The 16,583-nt window shown below is 37.1% G+C and overlaps 1 protein-coding gene across 10 annotated transcripts in view; it reads right to left on the minus strand.

Annotated features, from left to right (window-relative positions):
* Positions 1-16,583, minus strand: part of THOC2 (THO complex subunit 2) — a 122,229-nt gene that overhangs the window by 57,362 nt on the left and 48,284 nt on the right. For 6 of the 10 annotated variants that reach the window (XR_008616360.1, XM_055081707.1, XM_055081710.1 and 3 more), the window contains exons 8-13: positions 15,457-15,623; positions 12,307-12,357; positions 5,721-5,813; positions 2,576-2,731; positions 1,796-1,968; positions 351-546 (exon numbers count right to left, since the gene is read on the minus strand). Coding sequence is in view for 9 of the 10 variants with exons in the window: in XM_055081707.1 (XP_054937682.1) it covers positions 351-546; positions 1,796-1,968; positions 2,576-2,731; positions 5,721-5,813; positions 12,307-12,357; positions 15,457-15,623 (836 nt within the window). In the remaining variant the exon portion in view is untranslated. The remainder of the gene's footprint in view (positions 1-350; positions 547-1,795; positions 1,969-2,575; positions 2,732-5,720; positions 5,814-12,306; positions 12,358-15,456; positions 15,624-16,583) is intronic. The other 4 variants (XM_024128170.2, XM_024128169.2, XM_024128163.2 and 1 more) reach the window with 1 other exon arrangement.

Consider the following 16,583-nt stretch of genomic DNA (forward strand, 5'->3'; position numbering starts at 1 on the left):
CCATGCTCTAGTAGGTCTGTGTTTTATTCCCATCCTACCCCTAGTCTCTTCATGACATTTTCTTAGATTCCATATATATGTGTTAGCATATGGTATTTGTTTTTCTCCTTCTGACTTACTTCACTCTGTATGACAGACTCCAGGTCTAGCCACCTCATTACAAATAACTCAGTTTCATTTCTTTTTATGGCTGAATAATATTCCATTGTGTATATGTGCCACATCTTCTTTATCCATTCATCTGTTGATGGACACTTAGGTCACTTTCTTTTTATTTCTAGAGAATATACTCAGAACAGTTTCCTTCCATAATTTAGTTTTCTGCTTGGAAGAAAAAAAATCTTACTAACCTCCTTCATAAATGACTTGCCTATCCGCACCACTTTTGCAAATAAAATAGGATCGTGAGAAAGGTGAGGACCAAGGTAACAGAACATATTGAAGACGTCTCTCCTCAAATCTTCAAAGCTCTCTGCTTGTTTTGGTGCTCTCTTATTTTGCAAAGCATTAACAGGTGAGCCTTTAGCACCTTTAGGAACGCCAACTCTACAAAAAGAAGGAAAATTTATATATATATAACTATACAATACCCCATTTTAAGTTAACACAGTCATATTAATCAGTAAGTAAAACTTTTCTTGCTTATATTTGCTTTCTCTATTTCAACTGTGCCTAACTTCATTATACCAAATAATTTAACTGGTAGAAAAAGACAAAAACAATACTCATTTGAAAAAAAAAATCAGAGCTTAAGAGACTGTTTCAAATTAACTGCATAAGAAAAGGAAATCAGAGAAATGCAGATTCCAAGTAACATTTAACATACATCATATGAATTTGTTTTTAGTTAAATTTGGCCAATATCAGGAATCTGGATATGGGAATGGGGAACAAGGGATGGACCTCAGAGACACAAAGATGAAACAGAAAAATATGGATATAACACTGATTCAAGTTAATAAACATTTCTCAATCTGGCTTCCACTACCTAGACTGAATATGAGGTAGGTGGTGGTAGGGAAGGTGAGCAGCATAATGAAAGAGGGTGTGTCACACTAAAAAGGACAGCATGCCCAGAGTTCTCACCTGCTGAGCAGGTGTCCCGCTGTGGAGTCACAGGGGTCACTCTCTGAGAAGAAGCCTTCATGGTCCACAGCCCAGGTGGCACTGAAGGCAGCAGCCAGCAGCTATGCACGAGTCACAAGGCTGGGGCTTTTGAGGCAGGCTCTGATCTGTGGGGCTGAAGCCAGAGCTGCTGCCAGTACTGCTCCTAAGTATCCTGCAAGTAGGCTGAGGGCTAGCGGACTGGTCGACACAGTAACTAGGGATGATGAGAGAGGCTGCACTAGCAATTTCCAGGACAGCAGCCTATATGCCAGGAGAGATAAGGCAAGCAGAGAGGCAAAGTCCTCACTCAGAGCCACTCAACCCAGGATAGAGGAAAATTACACTAAGTAAAAACCTTAGGAATTCTCTGCCCCCCAAGAGAGGAGGAAAAGTCAAAAACAGAAGAATGGAGTTTTCACTCTCAATGGAGCAAACCCAACCTAGAAGTCTAACATACAGTTTTTAGACAACACTGCGGCACAAATTCTGCAACACCTGGTCTAGATGATAGGACACAAGTCACTGATTAATACCTGCCAGACTGATATGCTCTGTGAATAGTTCTTATCTTCTGATAAAACATACTAAAATATATGCTTGGTTTGAGGAGACAAGATAAATATGTAGATTTTTTTTTTGTAGCCCTAAACTATTTCTACCTCAATTAGTAAAGCATACAGTAACATACCTTCGGTAGAGAGGCTCAATAGTTATATGAATAAGCTTGCAAATAGCAAGGGCTATTAGTTTATGTGAAGCTGCATAGTATGGAGGCATCTGATCCATAATGTTCTGTGCATGCTGCCAATCACCAATCTTTAACAAGGCTTCCAACAAACCAAGTTTTTGGTTGTCAGGTGGCTAAAAAGGAATAATTACAGCAAAGATACTCAGAATACAGACACCAATAAATCTTTATATTTTTTTCATTTAAAAAATTAAGCCAAACAATACAACAATGTATGTCAACAACAGCTGCCATTCATGGGAACTGCAACAGTATTTTCCTGAAAGTACAATCAAGTTTTTTAGTGACTGGAAAAAAACAACAGGATCTGCTTTTTCATTTAGCAGCCAAAGCATGACAGTTTATAGACTTGGAATTAAATTACGTCCTACTTAATGTTTTATTGTGCCACAGGGAACTAGAATTCATTCATCTTTGAGAATCCCTTTAGGACTTGAGAGACATTAATACACAGAACACAAATATAGTCAATACGTGTGTCATCTTATTTAGAATACACTCTGAAATTTATATAAGAAAAAACATTGCAGCCTCTTTTGGGAAGGTGCCGATCAGATTAAAAGCAAAACCACCTTTGCAAATTTGTATTCCAAAAACCAGGTTTCACCACAATCAAAACTAAGAAATTATCCTTCCATAAGTTGATTAACCATCACAAGTTAAATTTCGTAATTCTAAATCCAGAAGACAATGTTAATTTTATCAGAATAAACTATATACCTTCTCCACTTTCTCCTCTTCTTTTTCCTTTTCTTTCTCTCGTTCGTCAATTTTATCGGAAGACAGTACAACCATTGTAAGTTTTCTAACAATCTGCTTAGCTTCTACAATTTCTCGTTTGTGTTCATCCATAATACAATTATCAGCTGGAAGAAGCTAAAAATGGTTCATTAAAATTTCATAAAACAGCTAATACTATTTGCACATACAAAATGCGAACACTATCTACTCTCTATTGATAAAACTAAATAGGGAGTCTGGCCTATTTATGACCATAATTTCCCTTCTAAATAGGTCTCTCTCCATTATTTTCATATAACCTGACAGGATTAAGTACCTGAATTTTGTACACCTTTTAAACTCAGGTAGCAATTCAAAGTTTCATCTCTTCTGTCTGTCAGAGGTCCTAAATTAATATAATACTACAACAGTGATGCTTACCATTGAATTTATTAGTTTACCCAAGAAAATGTGTACCTGTTCCATTAAAAATATCACAGATTTCCCCTTTAAAGGCCAAACTCCAAATTAAATAAAGTACTACATACGGATCCAATTTGGGAGTGGTAAACTACTGATTGACATAAAGGGGCAAAGTTGATTTCTCTAAATGAAAAATCTCTTGGGACTGACATATATAAACTAATATGTACAAAATAGATAATAAGAACCTGCAAAAAAGAAAAAGATTATACTTATGGGTATAGCTCTCAGAGCAGCCCTGATAATTTATACGGGTTTCCTTTATTATTGCTTGCTTCTGTTGTCATGCTTAGAAAATACACACATTTTCTTCTAGTTATAAAATAAAAAGCTCTACAAACTCCATTAAATTTCCATGGGATCTAGAAATAAACTTCCATATCTATAAAAAAAATAAGTAAAAAAATAAATGAAAAATCTCAAGTCGGAAAATTATGAACAGCTTGACATCTCACTTTTCATTTTCTAGATACCTATTTGACTTAAGTCACAAACTAGTTTCTAGTTTATTACAAAAGAAAAGGTAATATGTGGATAATTGACCCTCCATTATGAACAAATGATCAAGTATCTCACGTTCAGCCATCTTGTATGAGTGGAAGATGGCTAATGTGGACATTTCATAAAATAACCTAGACACATAACCAACAAACCATTACTTAGTAGCTTTTGCTAGGCACTATGGTGAGCTATAAAAGAAGCATTCCTGTCCCTAGAAATGCATAATCTATTTCAGTAGCTAAGTATAATGCAAAGTAAATAATCAGTAAATAATAAAAGGAGACACAGTGAAATATTAAGCCACATACTACAGACTTTATCCCATTAATCAAAAAAGGGAAGTGGGAGAAAATACATTATGGACTGGTACAAGGAGGTAAATGAGACTTTTTCTCATTCTTTATTCTCTCCACGGGCAATCAAACCCATTTTTATTGCTTTACTTATATATCTATCACATATCTACCACAGGTCCTCATCTTTTACCTAGTCTACTGCAATTGCCTCTAAAATCTCCCATTACAATCTAAGTTTTTAATTATAGTTCTCTCAATTTCTAGTCTTCTGTATTTTGAGAATATGTTATTAGGTGTATATAAAGTTACAACGATTATATCTTCCCAGTAAACAGAACTTTATTATTATAAAGTGACTATCTCTATTTTATCTGACAATAATAATTTCCCTAGTATACTTTTCCCACCATTTTACTTTCAACCTTTCTTTGTCCTTAGGTTTTAGACGTCTCATGTAAACAATAAACTGGTTTTTAATCCCATGTGAAAATCTCTGTCACCTTAACAGGAACACTTAGTCTGCTTATATTTAAAGTTAAACTGAAAAATATCAGTAATAAATCTATCATCATTTTTGTACTTTCCATTTGTCCTGCCAGTCTACACTTGCCTATAAACTCATACCTACGTCTTCAGATTCTCCTTTTTCTGACCAATTTTCCATGTTTTCAGTTTGTACATCCCTTCTCTACTCTAAATCTTGACTGGCTCTCTACTATCAACAAGAAAAAAATCCAAACTCCTTACCCTGGCACTTAACAACCCTTCACAGTTTGGCCCCCAACCTAATTCTTTCTCCCTCCTCATTTCCCCTACATCACCCTAGGCTCCAACCACTCTGAGCTTCCTGCTGTTCCCCTAAGGTGATAGTGAAGCCTTTTCAAACCTCCTGCCTTTATATTAGGTTAATTCTACCTACAAAGCTTCCCACATTTTAAGCCTGGCCAACACCTACTCATCTATCAAGTTCCCAGTTCAACATCAGTAGTTTGGAAAAGCCTTCCAAAATCCCCCCAAGACAGAGATGGTCACTATCTATTCTGGGTCCTCACAGCACTTTGTGAATACTTCCAATAAAGTACTTATTGTATTATGCAAAATGTTTTCTCCCTTGCTAGACTATGACTGCTTCCAAGGTAGTGATCAAGTTTCATTCAACTCTGTAACCACAATATGCAATGACAGGCAAGGAAGTGATTTCAAAGGCGGTGAAGATGATGTCAGCTTTGGACAGTTCATAGATATCCTAATGCACAACTTAATAAAACAGGAATTTCTATGTTACAAACCTAGTGTTTTCAAACTGACAGGCTAAACTGTTGCTTAAACTAGAGATCATAAATCATAATCACATATACACTCCTCTAAATCCTAGATCCAGCAATAAAAGCACAATACCAGTCATTTATTATCCAGTAAAAACATAAAAGAAGCCATTTTTTTAAAAGTATACAGTTTCCCATTCATACTGAATGCCTAAAATTAACATTTGGGTGAGAAGGAAGAACTATTTAGGTAATCTCATATTTCCCCTAATTTGTGTATAATACAGAAGTCTAAAACCACATTGATTAGAACTTGGCCTTGCTCTCCATGAGGTATGCCTTGACGACAATTAAGAACTTTAACTTCACAGCCAACCTTGAATTCTGTAACGGTGACAAAAGGTATTTCATTTCCATGGTTCCAACGAACTAAATTCATTCACTTTATAAAGTAAACACAAAGCAGTAATGCAATAGGGCTTCAAAAATTAAGACTTGAGAGCCTAGAACCAATCTTGGAGTGCTATATATGGCTGCCTACTCCTCTTCCCCACCCCTGGGATGAACAACCAAATATTCTTAGCAGCCCACTGGACTTACATGTACATAAAGATCATCTAAATCAATAAGATTAAATTGTAGAAGTACTGCTGCAACTCTGTACAAAGATGAAGGAGTCTCTCCATTTGGTTCCTTGAAAAACAAAAGAAAAGTTTCTATTTAGTGCCTAAAGTACAACTAAAATCATATCCATTTATCTACCAATAATTAAGAACAATTAGATCAAATAACTCTAGGTCAACAATAAGCTTCATTGCTCTTCCTGATCATAAATAACATCCAAATTCAGGACAAAGATAATTATGTGAATATCCCTTTTCACACTGGCACATCTGATGAACACAAGGAAAGCCGTTTCAAAAATGGACACATTTTACAATACATGCTGATATCTGAATAAAATCTGAAACTTGAACAGAATGAGATTTTATACTGCATAATATCTAGTTTGGGTTTCTGTTTATATGTGTGTTTTCTTAACTTGGTTTTTCAAGTACTTCTCTGTGGAGATGCAGATAGACAAGACTGACAAATTTGGAAGTACGGAACCATCTGTGTCTGCTTTATACTTTTCTTCCTATTCTTTTATTTCTTGGGGTTTATGCTAAGTATATCTGCTTGTCAGCTGATTTCCCCTTCAAAACAGGTGTCTATACTTAATACACATGAATAATTCAACATTTTAAACAAGGAATGGCCAATCCCAGGTCAGCCCTATGGACCCTACAGAGAAACAGAAGGATCTTTGAGTGTTATCAAGAAGACTTTTCCCTAATTTTTAAACTGCTTGGGGTCAGATGAATAGAAGAATGACGTGAGGACAACTAGCAATTACTAAATGGCAAAATGCAAATAAAAAGCAAACAGTGACAATACATTATGTTCTGCTTCTACTCAACACTGAAAATGAGATCTTTGTAAGTAAGCTCCACCCAAAATTGTGATAGGTGTTAGGTACATAATATATGAAGCTAACGAAACTAACAAATATCATATTAAAAAGGCATTGCTTCACTGTAAGTTTTAAGACAGATAAGTCTTCAACTTAGCAATAGTTTGATTCTAAATGTTTTTTAAACAGTTATTTAGTATCAAAACATTTTCCCATTAAAAACAAATGGTGGTCACACTTTTGGAGCAAACCCACAAAAGCTCACTACCTGACTTGAATCCACCAGGAATATTCTCATTTTTCCCATTATCTCTGTTTAAATGAGTCACAAGCAGCCCCCGACTCTCAGGACAAATGTCAACTCCCATAAACTGATCTTCATATTGCTCTGCACAATCCCTGTTCTGTCATTCTACCTATCCATAGCATTCTTTAAAAACTTCCATGTAATCCTCTGGAATTCATGATCCATCCTCAGCAAAACCCCCTATATCCTGAACCTCTCCTCTAAATATATCCTCTAAACCTCTCCTCCCCCCTTCACCTTGAACAAAGACTAGACTCACTGGGAACACCACTCCCACTATAACCCAGTCAAGCAGTGGCTATTTTCCCCAGACCCCTCACACTACTAGGCCTAGAGATGGGGTATGAATGATCTTTGCTTTTTATAGTTGTTTTCAGACTATTCTCCCTCCATGCTCCCTAAAGACCACCCAGCTCTGAATTTCCTATCACTCACTATCCCTCACTATTGCTGTGATCTAGTTTCATCTGTGATCTAGTTTCTTTCTGCTGTGGTCAAAGAAGATATTTTGTATAATTTCAATGTTACAAATGTATTGAGACTTGTTTTGTGGTCTAATATAAGGTCTATCCTGGAGAATGTTCCATGTGTACTCAGGAAGAATGTGTAATCTATTGTTGTTGGGTGGAGTGTTCTATATATGTCTGTTAAGTCTAACTGGTTTTTACAGCGTTGTTCAAGTCCTCTATTTCCTTATTGATCTTTTGTCTAGTTGTTCTATCCATTAATGAGAGTGAGGTATGGAAATATCCAACAGTTATTGTAGAACTGTCTATTTCTCCTTTCAATTCTGTTAATATTTGCTTCATATATTTTAAGGCTCTGTTTGGTGCATATACATTTATTAACTGTTGTGTGTTACGTTCTTGATAGGTTGACCCTTTTATCAATACATAATGCCTTTTGTTATCTAGTATAAAAAATTTTGTCTTAAAAGTCTGTATAGCCACCCCAGCTCTCTCCTGGATACTATTTGCATGGGGTATCTATTTCCATACTTTCGCTTTCAATATATTTATATCTTTGGATCTTAAAGTAAGTCTCTTATAGATAACATATAGTTGAATCATGCCTTTTTTTTCCTCTCATTTTATTACAATGAATTTTAACAGTACAGAAAAGTCGCGTGACCTTGGTGGGTCTGGATCACACTTTTTTATACATTCTGCCAAACTCTGCTTTTTAATTACAAAGTTTAACCCATTTACATTTAAATAATTAGTGACAAAGAAGGACTTCCACCATTTTGTTATTTGTTTTCTATATGTCTTATATTTTTTTTTGTTTCTCATTTCCTCCATTACTGTCTTTTTTTGTGTTTGATTTTTTTTGTAGTGTGCTATTTTGATTCCCTTCTCCTTTCCGCTTCTATTTATTTTTTAAAGTATTTTCTTAGTGGTTATCTTGAGTCTTACAATTAACATTTTAAACTTATAATAACCTATTTTGAATTAATATCAATTTAGCTTCATTTTTTGGGGGGGCCATATAGAATGGCATGTGGGATCTGAGTTCCCTGACCAAGGATCGAACTTGCGTCCCCGGCACTGGAAGCACAGCATCTTAACTACTGGACCACCAGGGAAGTCCAAACTTAGCTTCAATATTATACAAAAACTCTGCACCTATAAATCTCTATCCCTCCCCCTCTTATATTGTTATACATTGTATGCCAATTAGATTTATAATTGTTGTTTTATTCCTTTGTCTTTTAAATCATATAAGTAAAAAGGAGGAGCTACAAACCAAAAAATACAGTAATACTGACTTTTATATTTACCTATGTAGTTACCTTTACCAGTGTTCTTTACTTCTTCATGTGACTTCAAGTTACTGTTAAATGTCCTTTCATTTCAGCCCAAAGGACTCCCTTTAGCATTTCTTGTAGGGTAGGTCTACCAGCAACGAACTCCCCCAGCTTTTGTTTACCTTGGAATATCATAATCTCTCATTTTTGAGGGATAGTTTTGTTGGATATAGAATTCTTGGTTTCATTCTTTCAGCATTTTATATATGCCATCCCACTACCTTCTGAAGAGAAATCAGCTGTCAATCTCATTGAGGATCTCTTGTATGCAATGGGTCACATCTGTTTTGCTGCTTTCAAGATTCTCTTTGTCTTTCAACAATCTGACTATAATGTGTCTCAGTGTGGATCTCTGAGTTTACACCCTCTTGGTGTTCCTAGAGTTTCTTAGATGTGTAGATTCATATTTTTCATCAGATTTGGGAAGGTTCCAACCATTACTTTCTCAAATACACTTTCTGCCCTTTTCTCTCTCTCCTCTGCCTCTGGTACTCCATAATGTACATATTGGTACACCTTTTTTTTTTTTTGGCCGCCCGCACAGCTTGCAGGATCTTAGCTCCCCAATCAGGGATTGAACCCAGGACCACGGCAGTGAAAGCGCCAAGTCCTAACCACTGGACTGCCAGGGAACTCCCCACATATTGGTACACTTGATGGTGTCCTATAGGTCTCTGTTCATTTTTCTTCATTCTTTTCTGTTTCTGCTCCTTTCAACCTCAATTAACTTATCAAGTTGTCTAATTGTTTCTTCAGCCTTCGCAAATCTGCTGTTGTACCCATCTAGTGAATTTTCATTTCAGTTATCACACTTTTTGGCTCCAGAATTTGTTTGGTTCCTTTTTTTTTAATAATTTCTGTATTTTTTATTGATATTCTCTGTCTGGTGAGACAGTGCTTTCCTGGTTTTCTTCAGTTCTTTTCCCATGGTTTCCTATAGATAATAAGCATATTTAGGACTGTTGATTTTAATTATTTATCTAGGATGTCCAATGCCTGGGCTTCCTCAGGGATAGTTTCTACTAATTTCCTTTTTCTTATGAATGACCCTTACTTTGTTTCTTTGCATAACTCATTATTTCTTGCAGAAAACTGAACATTTTGAATACTGAATACTGTGTAGCAACTCTGAAAATCAGATTCTGCCCCCTCTATGGGATTTGTTGATGTTGCTTACTGTGGTTTATTGCTGTTTGTTTAGTGACTTCTCTAAACTCATTTTGTAAAGTCTATACTATTATTGTGTGTGGCCACAGAAATCTGTTTCTTTTTAGCTTAGTGGTCAGCTAGTGTTTTGCATTTCTTAAAGGCCTGAAGAGAAAAAAGAAAAAAATACTCTTCCAGTCTTTGCACATTGGCTCTATGTTAGGGCACTCCTCAACACTTAGCCAGGCCATTTACAATTCTGCCTCAGTCTTCACTTCCTGCTTGTGTAGAGCCTGAAGGCCAGCCAGAGGAAAAAGCTTAGGGTCTTCTCAGCCCTTTTCTGAGCATGTAGCCAGTTCTGGGCATGTGCTTGGCCTTTTTTTTTTCTGATTCCATGGTACATACAGGAACTTTTCTAAAGCCCTTATTCCCCTGTGTATCTCCTTATCCAACTTCTTCCTTCCCAGGCTTTCAGTCTCTCTATTGCTTGTCTGACTGTTGTCTCTTACTCCAGACTGCTAAAGCCAATAGTTGTATCTTCAAATGTTTTTGGCAAAAGCAACCCCAGCCCTAGGGATGCTCCCAATCAGGCAAAAAAAAGACAGGCCCTTTTGCACCAGTCCTTCAGGTAGCAGCCAGACAGGCTGAATTCTTTGAAAACAATTCTTTATATCCTCTGGCATTAGCAATCTGTACTAGGAGTGCAGGCTTCTATCTTCACAGCCACCATCAATCTGGGTGTGAGGGATAGTAGGCAGGCAATTTAAAATATCACAGTGCTCTCCTACCCCAAACAGCAGCTTCTTTCTTCACCAAACCTTTCCTTAGTTGTTTTAAGTTTTTACTAAATTCCAGAGTTCTGTAAAAGTCGATTCAGTTTTTTGCCAGTTCATTAGTTGTTTTCATGAAGGGACAGAGCTCTGGTGTTCTCTACTCTGCCACTTTTAGTTATGTCCTATTGTTGTCATCTGTGGACTCCTGGGTCACTGCTCTTCACTTAGCAATGAATGATCTTAAGCTTCTGATTCACTGTCACTTTCTCCAACTCTATTCCTTTCTTAATTTTTGGAGATTTTCAAATACACGTTAGTGATTCTTCCATCATCTTGGTCTCTCGGTTCCTTGAATTCCACTCCTCCAAAGATCTCCTGTACCCTATCTCAGCCATTCACTCCATATCCTGAACTTTAATATTACCAATAGCTACAACTCCTCAAAGTGCTAATTTCACATATCCACCCCTAAGTGGGTCCTTAATGCTACTGGTCAATCATACTCTGTTTCTCTCGTCCATTCACTCTCCCACTCTCTTACACAACTATTTCCTACTTTCTCTCCTAAGCTCCAATACCTCCTTTCTCATCCTCTCTCTCAGTTGATGACCTTGCTTTCTATTTCAGCACGAAAACTGGAGCAATCAATAGGACTTCTATAAATTCTCACCATCAGATCTACCCACCTACCAACAACTGTACCCACATATGCTGCCTTTCCACCTGTTATTACAGATGAATTCTCTATGCTCCTATTTAAACTCCATCCATCACTTATGCCATAAACTGCATTCTGTCTATCCTACTCAAGAACACTGATCCAATAATTCTCTCCTCTTTCTCCTACATCACCAGTTTTCCTTTCTATTCAATCATTCCCGTCAGCATATAAATGTATTCTCTCTCCCATCTTCAAAAATAAATCTCGAGTTCACTTCCTCTACCAGCTATCACCCCATTTGTCTGTGCCTCTTTGTAGCAACTCTTTTACAGAGTTGTCTGTTCTCATCGTCTCCAATACCACTCTCCCCATTCTCTCTTAACACCACCCAAACTCTACAAATATGGCTAGTTCTGATCTCCCTGCTGATAAATCCAATGACCATTTTTAGTCCTCATCTTAAATGACCTATCAGAGATATTTAACAGAATTGATCATTCCTTCTTCCATTTAGCTTCCAAGATGCTATATTCTTTTTGTTTTCCTCTTTCCTTATATGTATGTGTTCCTTCTATACCTCCTTTGCTGGTTCCTCCTCTTCTCCCAGGCCCTTCAACATCAGAGTGCCCCAAGGCTCAGCCCTTGGTTCTCTTATGTCTCTATATCCAACTTGATGATTTCATCCAGTATCACAACTTTAAATATCATCTATGTGCTTTTGGCACCCACATTTCTATTTCTAGCCCAGTCCTTTCTCTAGAACACCAGATCCAAATATCCAGTTATTGGGACTTCCCTGGTGGCACAGTGGTTAAGAATCTGCCTGCAATGCAGGGGACACGGGTTCGAGCCCTGGTCCGGGAAGATCCCACATGCCGCGGAGCAACTAAGCCTGTGCGCCACAACTACTGAGCCTGTGCTCTAGAGCCCGCGAGCCACAACTACTGAAGCCCACGTGCCTAGAGCCCATACTCCACAACAAGAGAAGCCACCGTAATGAGAAGCCCACGCACCGCAGTGAAGAGTAGCCCCCGCTCACCGCAACTAGAGAAAGCCAGCACGCAGCAACGAAGACCCAATGCAGCCAAAACTAAAATAAACAAATAAATAAGTTTATAAAAAAAAAACAAAACAAATATCCAGTTATTTACTCAACATCTCCACTTGGATATCTAAATCTTTAACAGGTATCTCAAACTTCACATGCCCAAAACTGAATTCCTGATTCCTACCCACAACACTCTACCTGGCACATAAGAGGTACTCAGTCAATCTTTCTTAAATGAATAAATTTTGGGTTATAACGGTGCCTGACCATGGTACTATTACTACTATTACTGTGTTTTGAATCCAGAAATCAAGGGTGAGAGTCATCATCTCCTTCCTCTTTCCTGTGGCAAGACAACTCCAGCCAAGTCTGTCTTTCCATACCCTCATGCTTTCTAGTACTCCTTTCTTCCTGCCCTTTGTGCTGACCTTCATGCTGTCCCTAAATCCTCTATTGTAGCAATCCCTGTTAGGAGAATCAAACAGATGTACCTGCCCAATTTTCCAAATTGGTCATGTGCCCTAAAACTGTTTACATCTGTACCACCCTTCCAAGTCAAAACATCCAGTATAGCTGACCCCAGGTTGAAACCAGAATTAAAATCACTCTCACTGACTTCATAGCAGAAATAACTACCTTTGCCTAGAAGTCCTAAGCATTAAGGAAAAAAATTAAAAGAAACCTGTTAATCCAAATAATTTCCAACTGGTGAAAACATGGGTTATGGTCAGTGGGAGTAAACATTTTCAGGTAGTGATGGGGAGGGGGGAGTGGAGTTAGGCAAGGGACCAATACACAGGTGAGCATACACGCCTAGGAGCCAATTCCCCAGGTTACATGCCCTAAGCAGTTTTTTATTTTCATGGCTTTTCCTACTTTACCTCCCAAGACCACAGATTATCTAAAATCCCTGACATTTCTTCCCCTGCCCGCAGTGGTCCTTAAGACTGCAGAGTCTCAAAACAAGATAGCTCAGGCAAGAGAAATAAGGGAATGGTGTTATACAGAGCAATACAAGGGTTACTCTTTCCAATAATAGGTCATTTCTAAATCAATTGTTTCTTGGTTGGGTATTTCTTATATAAGACAAAGGCCCCATTATCTACTAAAAAGAGGATCATTCTAACATTGGTCAACCCCCATGGATATTTTAATTCAGCTCAAAAAGTGTTACCATTATGAGGAATATTTTCATATAAAAATTTTTAATTCTGAAACTCACATTCAACTAACAATACTTGATATTAAGCAGTAGGTCATCCATATTCACTGCAATATGCTCTAAAAACCTCAGTCTCCAAAGCCCTAACCTATATTCTAATTAATCATGCCCAAGTTAAATTTCAGCTACCCTGTCACTTCAGCAGTTGGTTCTCAAACCCAAAACAATCAAGGTGCCTCTTAAAATGTGATGAAACACTTGAACTTCTCTTTCTCTGTACTAAGAGCGGACTCCCTGGCTACTGGTAGGAATAGGAACGTCTGACATCACTAATTTTTGAACAAAGGTGAAATGCTCTTGCCCCAAAACCCTGCCATTCATCTTGTTTGGTGTCAAAAAGCTATATGCTTTTAGTTCTGATCTAATTTCTCTTCTGGGGCATTCCAGAGAAATGGAAAACTGAAGATAAGCAAAGGCAGTAGGTGGTATATATTTGAGAATCCTAAAAGAAAACTGTCTTACTATCCTGAACTTCAGCTCCAGAGGACAGGAATAGACACTCTTTACCAGAGTATCCTCAGTGCTTAGCAAAGCAACAACATACCCTAAAAACTCAATAAATGAGTATTTCTTGACTAGGTGACTATCCCAGGCAGGTAGGCAAATTAGGAAAGCTATATCAAAAAGGCAACAGAGGCCTTATTACATTAAAATCCTCCATGCTATCAAGTGAGTTATCTTCCTAAAACATAGATCATTCATTTGTAGTAATTAGTGAACATTTACTATAGGCTAAGCAATAAATTAATCCAGAGAAATTAGTAAAATATAGACCATCCTAAATGACTAACAATCTAGAAAAGGAGACAGACATGGTTTATTCTACTATAACCTGATAAGTGCTAGAAGCCTGTGTCAAGTTTTATGAGAACAGAGTTTAAGAAGTGACTATGCATGGGTGAAGTGCCCACCAAAACTTTATAGCGCAAGTAGCACTTGATCTTAAAGAATAAATAAGAGTTTACAAGATGAAGAAAAGATAGGCGAAAGGGGGTGGGTAAGAACAGTTTTCTAGTTATAAAGAACTGCATGTAAACAGAGGTCTATACATAGCAATACCCCTACCTAAGTTCAGGAAATGGCTAGTAACTGAATATGACTAGAATATGAGGTTTGAGGGGAAAAATCATTAAAGATGAGGCTAAAAAGAATGGGGCTAGATGGTGAAGAGGCTTTTCTGCCACATTTAGAAGTCTGAATTTCATCCTGCAGGCAAAGGTTTTTAAGCAGTGAGTCAATTAGATCTCTTTCAGAATGTAACAGTAGTAATAATATGAAAGGTGGATTGAAAGAGAAATAATCAGAGGCATAGATTTGCAAGATAACTACTGTAGTGGTTTAAGTGAAAAATGATGTAAGATATGCCTCAAGAATTTATTCACATCCATAAAAAATTCCAATGGTAACTACCTGTACAATAAAATTCTAACTCAACACAGTGTTCAAGGCCCTTGACAATCTAAAGTTGTGCCAACCTTTCCAACCTCACTTCCTGTCCCTTCTTTCCCCACATCTTACAATCCAGCCACATGAGACTATGTACCATTTCTTCAATATGTTACGTACATTCATACTGCCACGTCTTCACTGACACACTGTTTGTTACTTCTGCACAGACAACTCTCAACAAACTCCTACTCATCCTTCAAGGACCAGGTTTAAAAAAGGTTCTATCTGTGAAGTCTTCCCTGACTCCATCTCTCTGAGGCAAAAATGTATTATGCTTTCTTCTAGGCTTTCACATCACATCATTCATACCACTAATGTAGTTTTTTCTATCCCCTCTGCTAGAATGGCTGAGCTGAAACCAGTCATTAAGAAATAAAATTCAAATTAAATTTTACATATAAAATCACAAAATTCACACACACACACACACACACACACACACACACACACACACACATATTTTTCTTTACCTGGTAAAACTTGAATTTGAACCCAAGAATATGACACAGTGTTTGCGGTTCACACATACTCATGTAAGATTCTAATAAAGATATAAAGAAGTCATCGTGTTCTGGCCTGCATTCAAACACTTCTAAAATGACATCCAGAACTCTATTGGGATCCAGATTAAAGCATCCTGCAACAGAGGAGATATACACAAATTCAAAAGTGATTATACATAATTTCTAGAAAAGCCATTAACCTTCAGGGACAACATACATAAAATAAAAATGTTTTTAAAAACAACTTCTTTTACAAGTTTGCTTCCCCTGCCCCAGAGGGAAATCTTCATAATTTTCAAGGTCATCACGGCTACTCCCCACATGTTACAGATGAGAAATACGACTTGCCCAGGATTGCAAAGTGGGTTAATGACAGGGCTTAGGCTGGAGCCCAGGACCTGTGACACTAAGTCAAGTGAAATTTCTTCTATGCCACATCATCTCATCAGTTCTTGATTACTCACGCTAGTGAAAGAGATTCACATTTTTAATTCTTAGCAAAATATGAAAATCAAACAATACATCTTACAAGTTAGGCAACTAAAGGTTTTTTTATGTTTTATGCAAAAGTGTTTGGAATGTTGACAAATGAGTTAAAAGTTCAGGTTCATGAAAGTAGAGCATGATTTTTATAATCATTTTTTAGTTTATCTTACATATGCAACAAAACTACAAAATGTAATTGTACATTCATAGTTTTGGGCAGCATTCTAAAGGAAAACAGGAATACTGCTAATACTAAAGAGATGAGAATACAAGGAGTTGGAGACAAAACACAAGCAAACAGAGAAGGAAGAAAACAATCTAGGTAGAGCAGGAAAGAAGCACTTAATAGGTACCGATGGCTACTTATCCTTGCTAATCTCCCAGGGTAAGCTAAAAAGGGCCAATAGACATGAATTTAATAAACATGCCTATCAGCCACCCTACTCTTAATACATTATTACCTCTATTTGCATTCAGCTTCAGCTGTTACCATAATTATATTATAGCACAGTCACATCGTACGTGCATTTAATTTGAGAATGCAACCATTTACACATAGCAATATAAACAAAAGAATTTAAATGATATAGTCAATTCCACCTACCATT

The sequence above is a fragment of the Physeter macrocephalus genome, chromosome 21 (genome assembly GCF_002837175.3).
Source record: "Physeter macrocephalus isolate SW-GA chromosome 21, ASM283717v5, whole genome shotgun sequence".
Classification (NCBI taxonomy): domain Eukaryota; kingdom Metazoa; phylum Chordata; class Mammalia; order Artiodactyla; family Physeteridae; genus Physeter; species Physeter macrocephalus.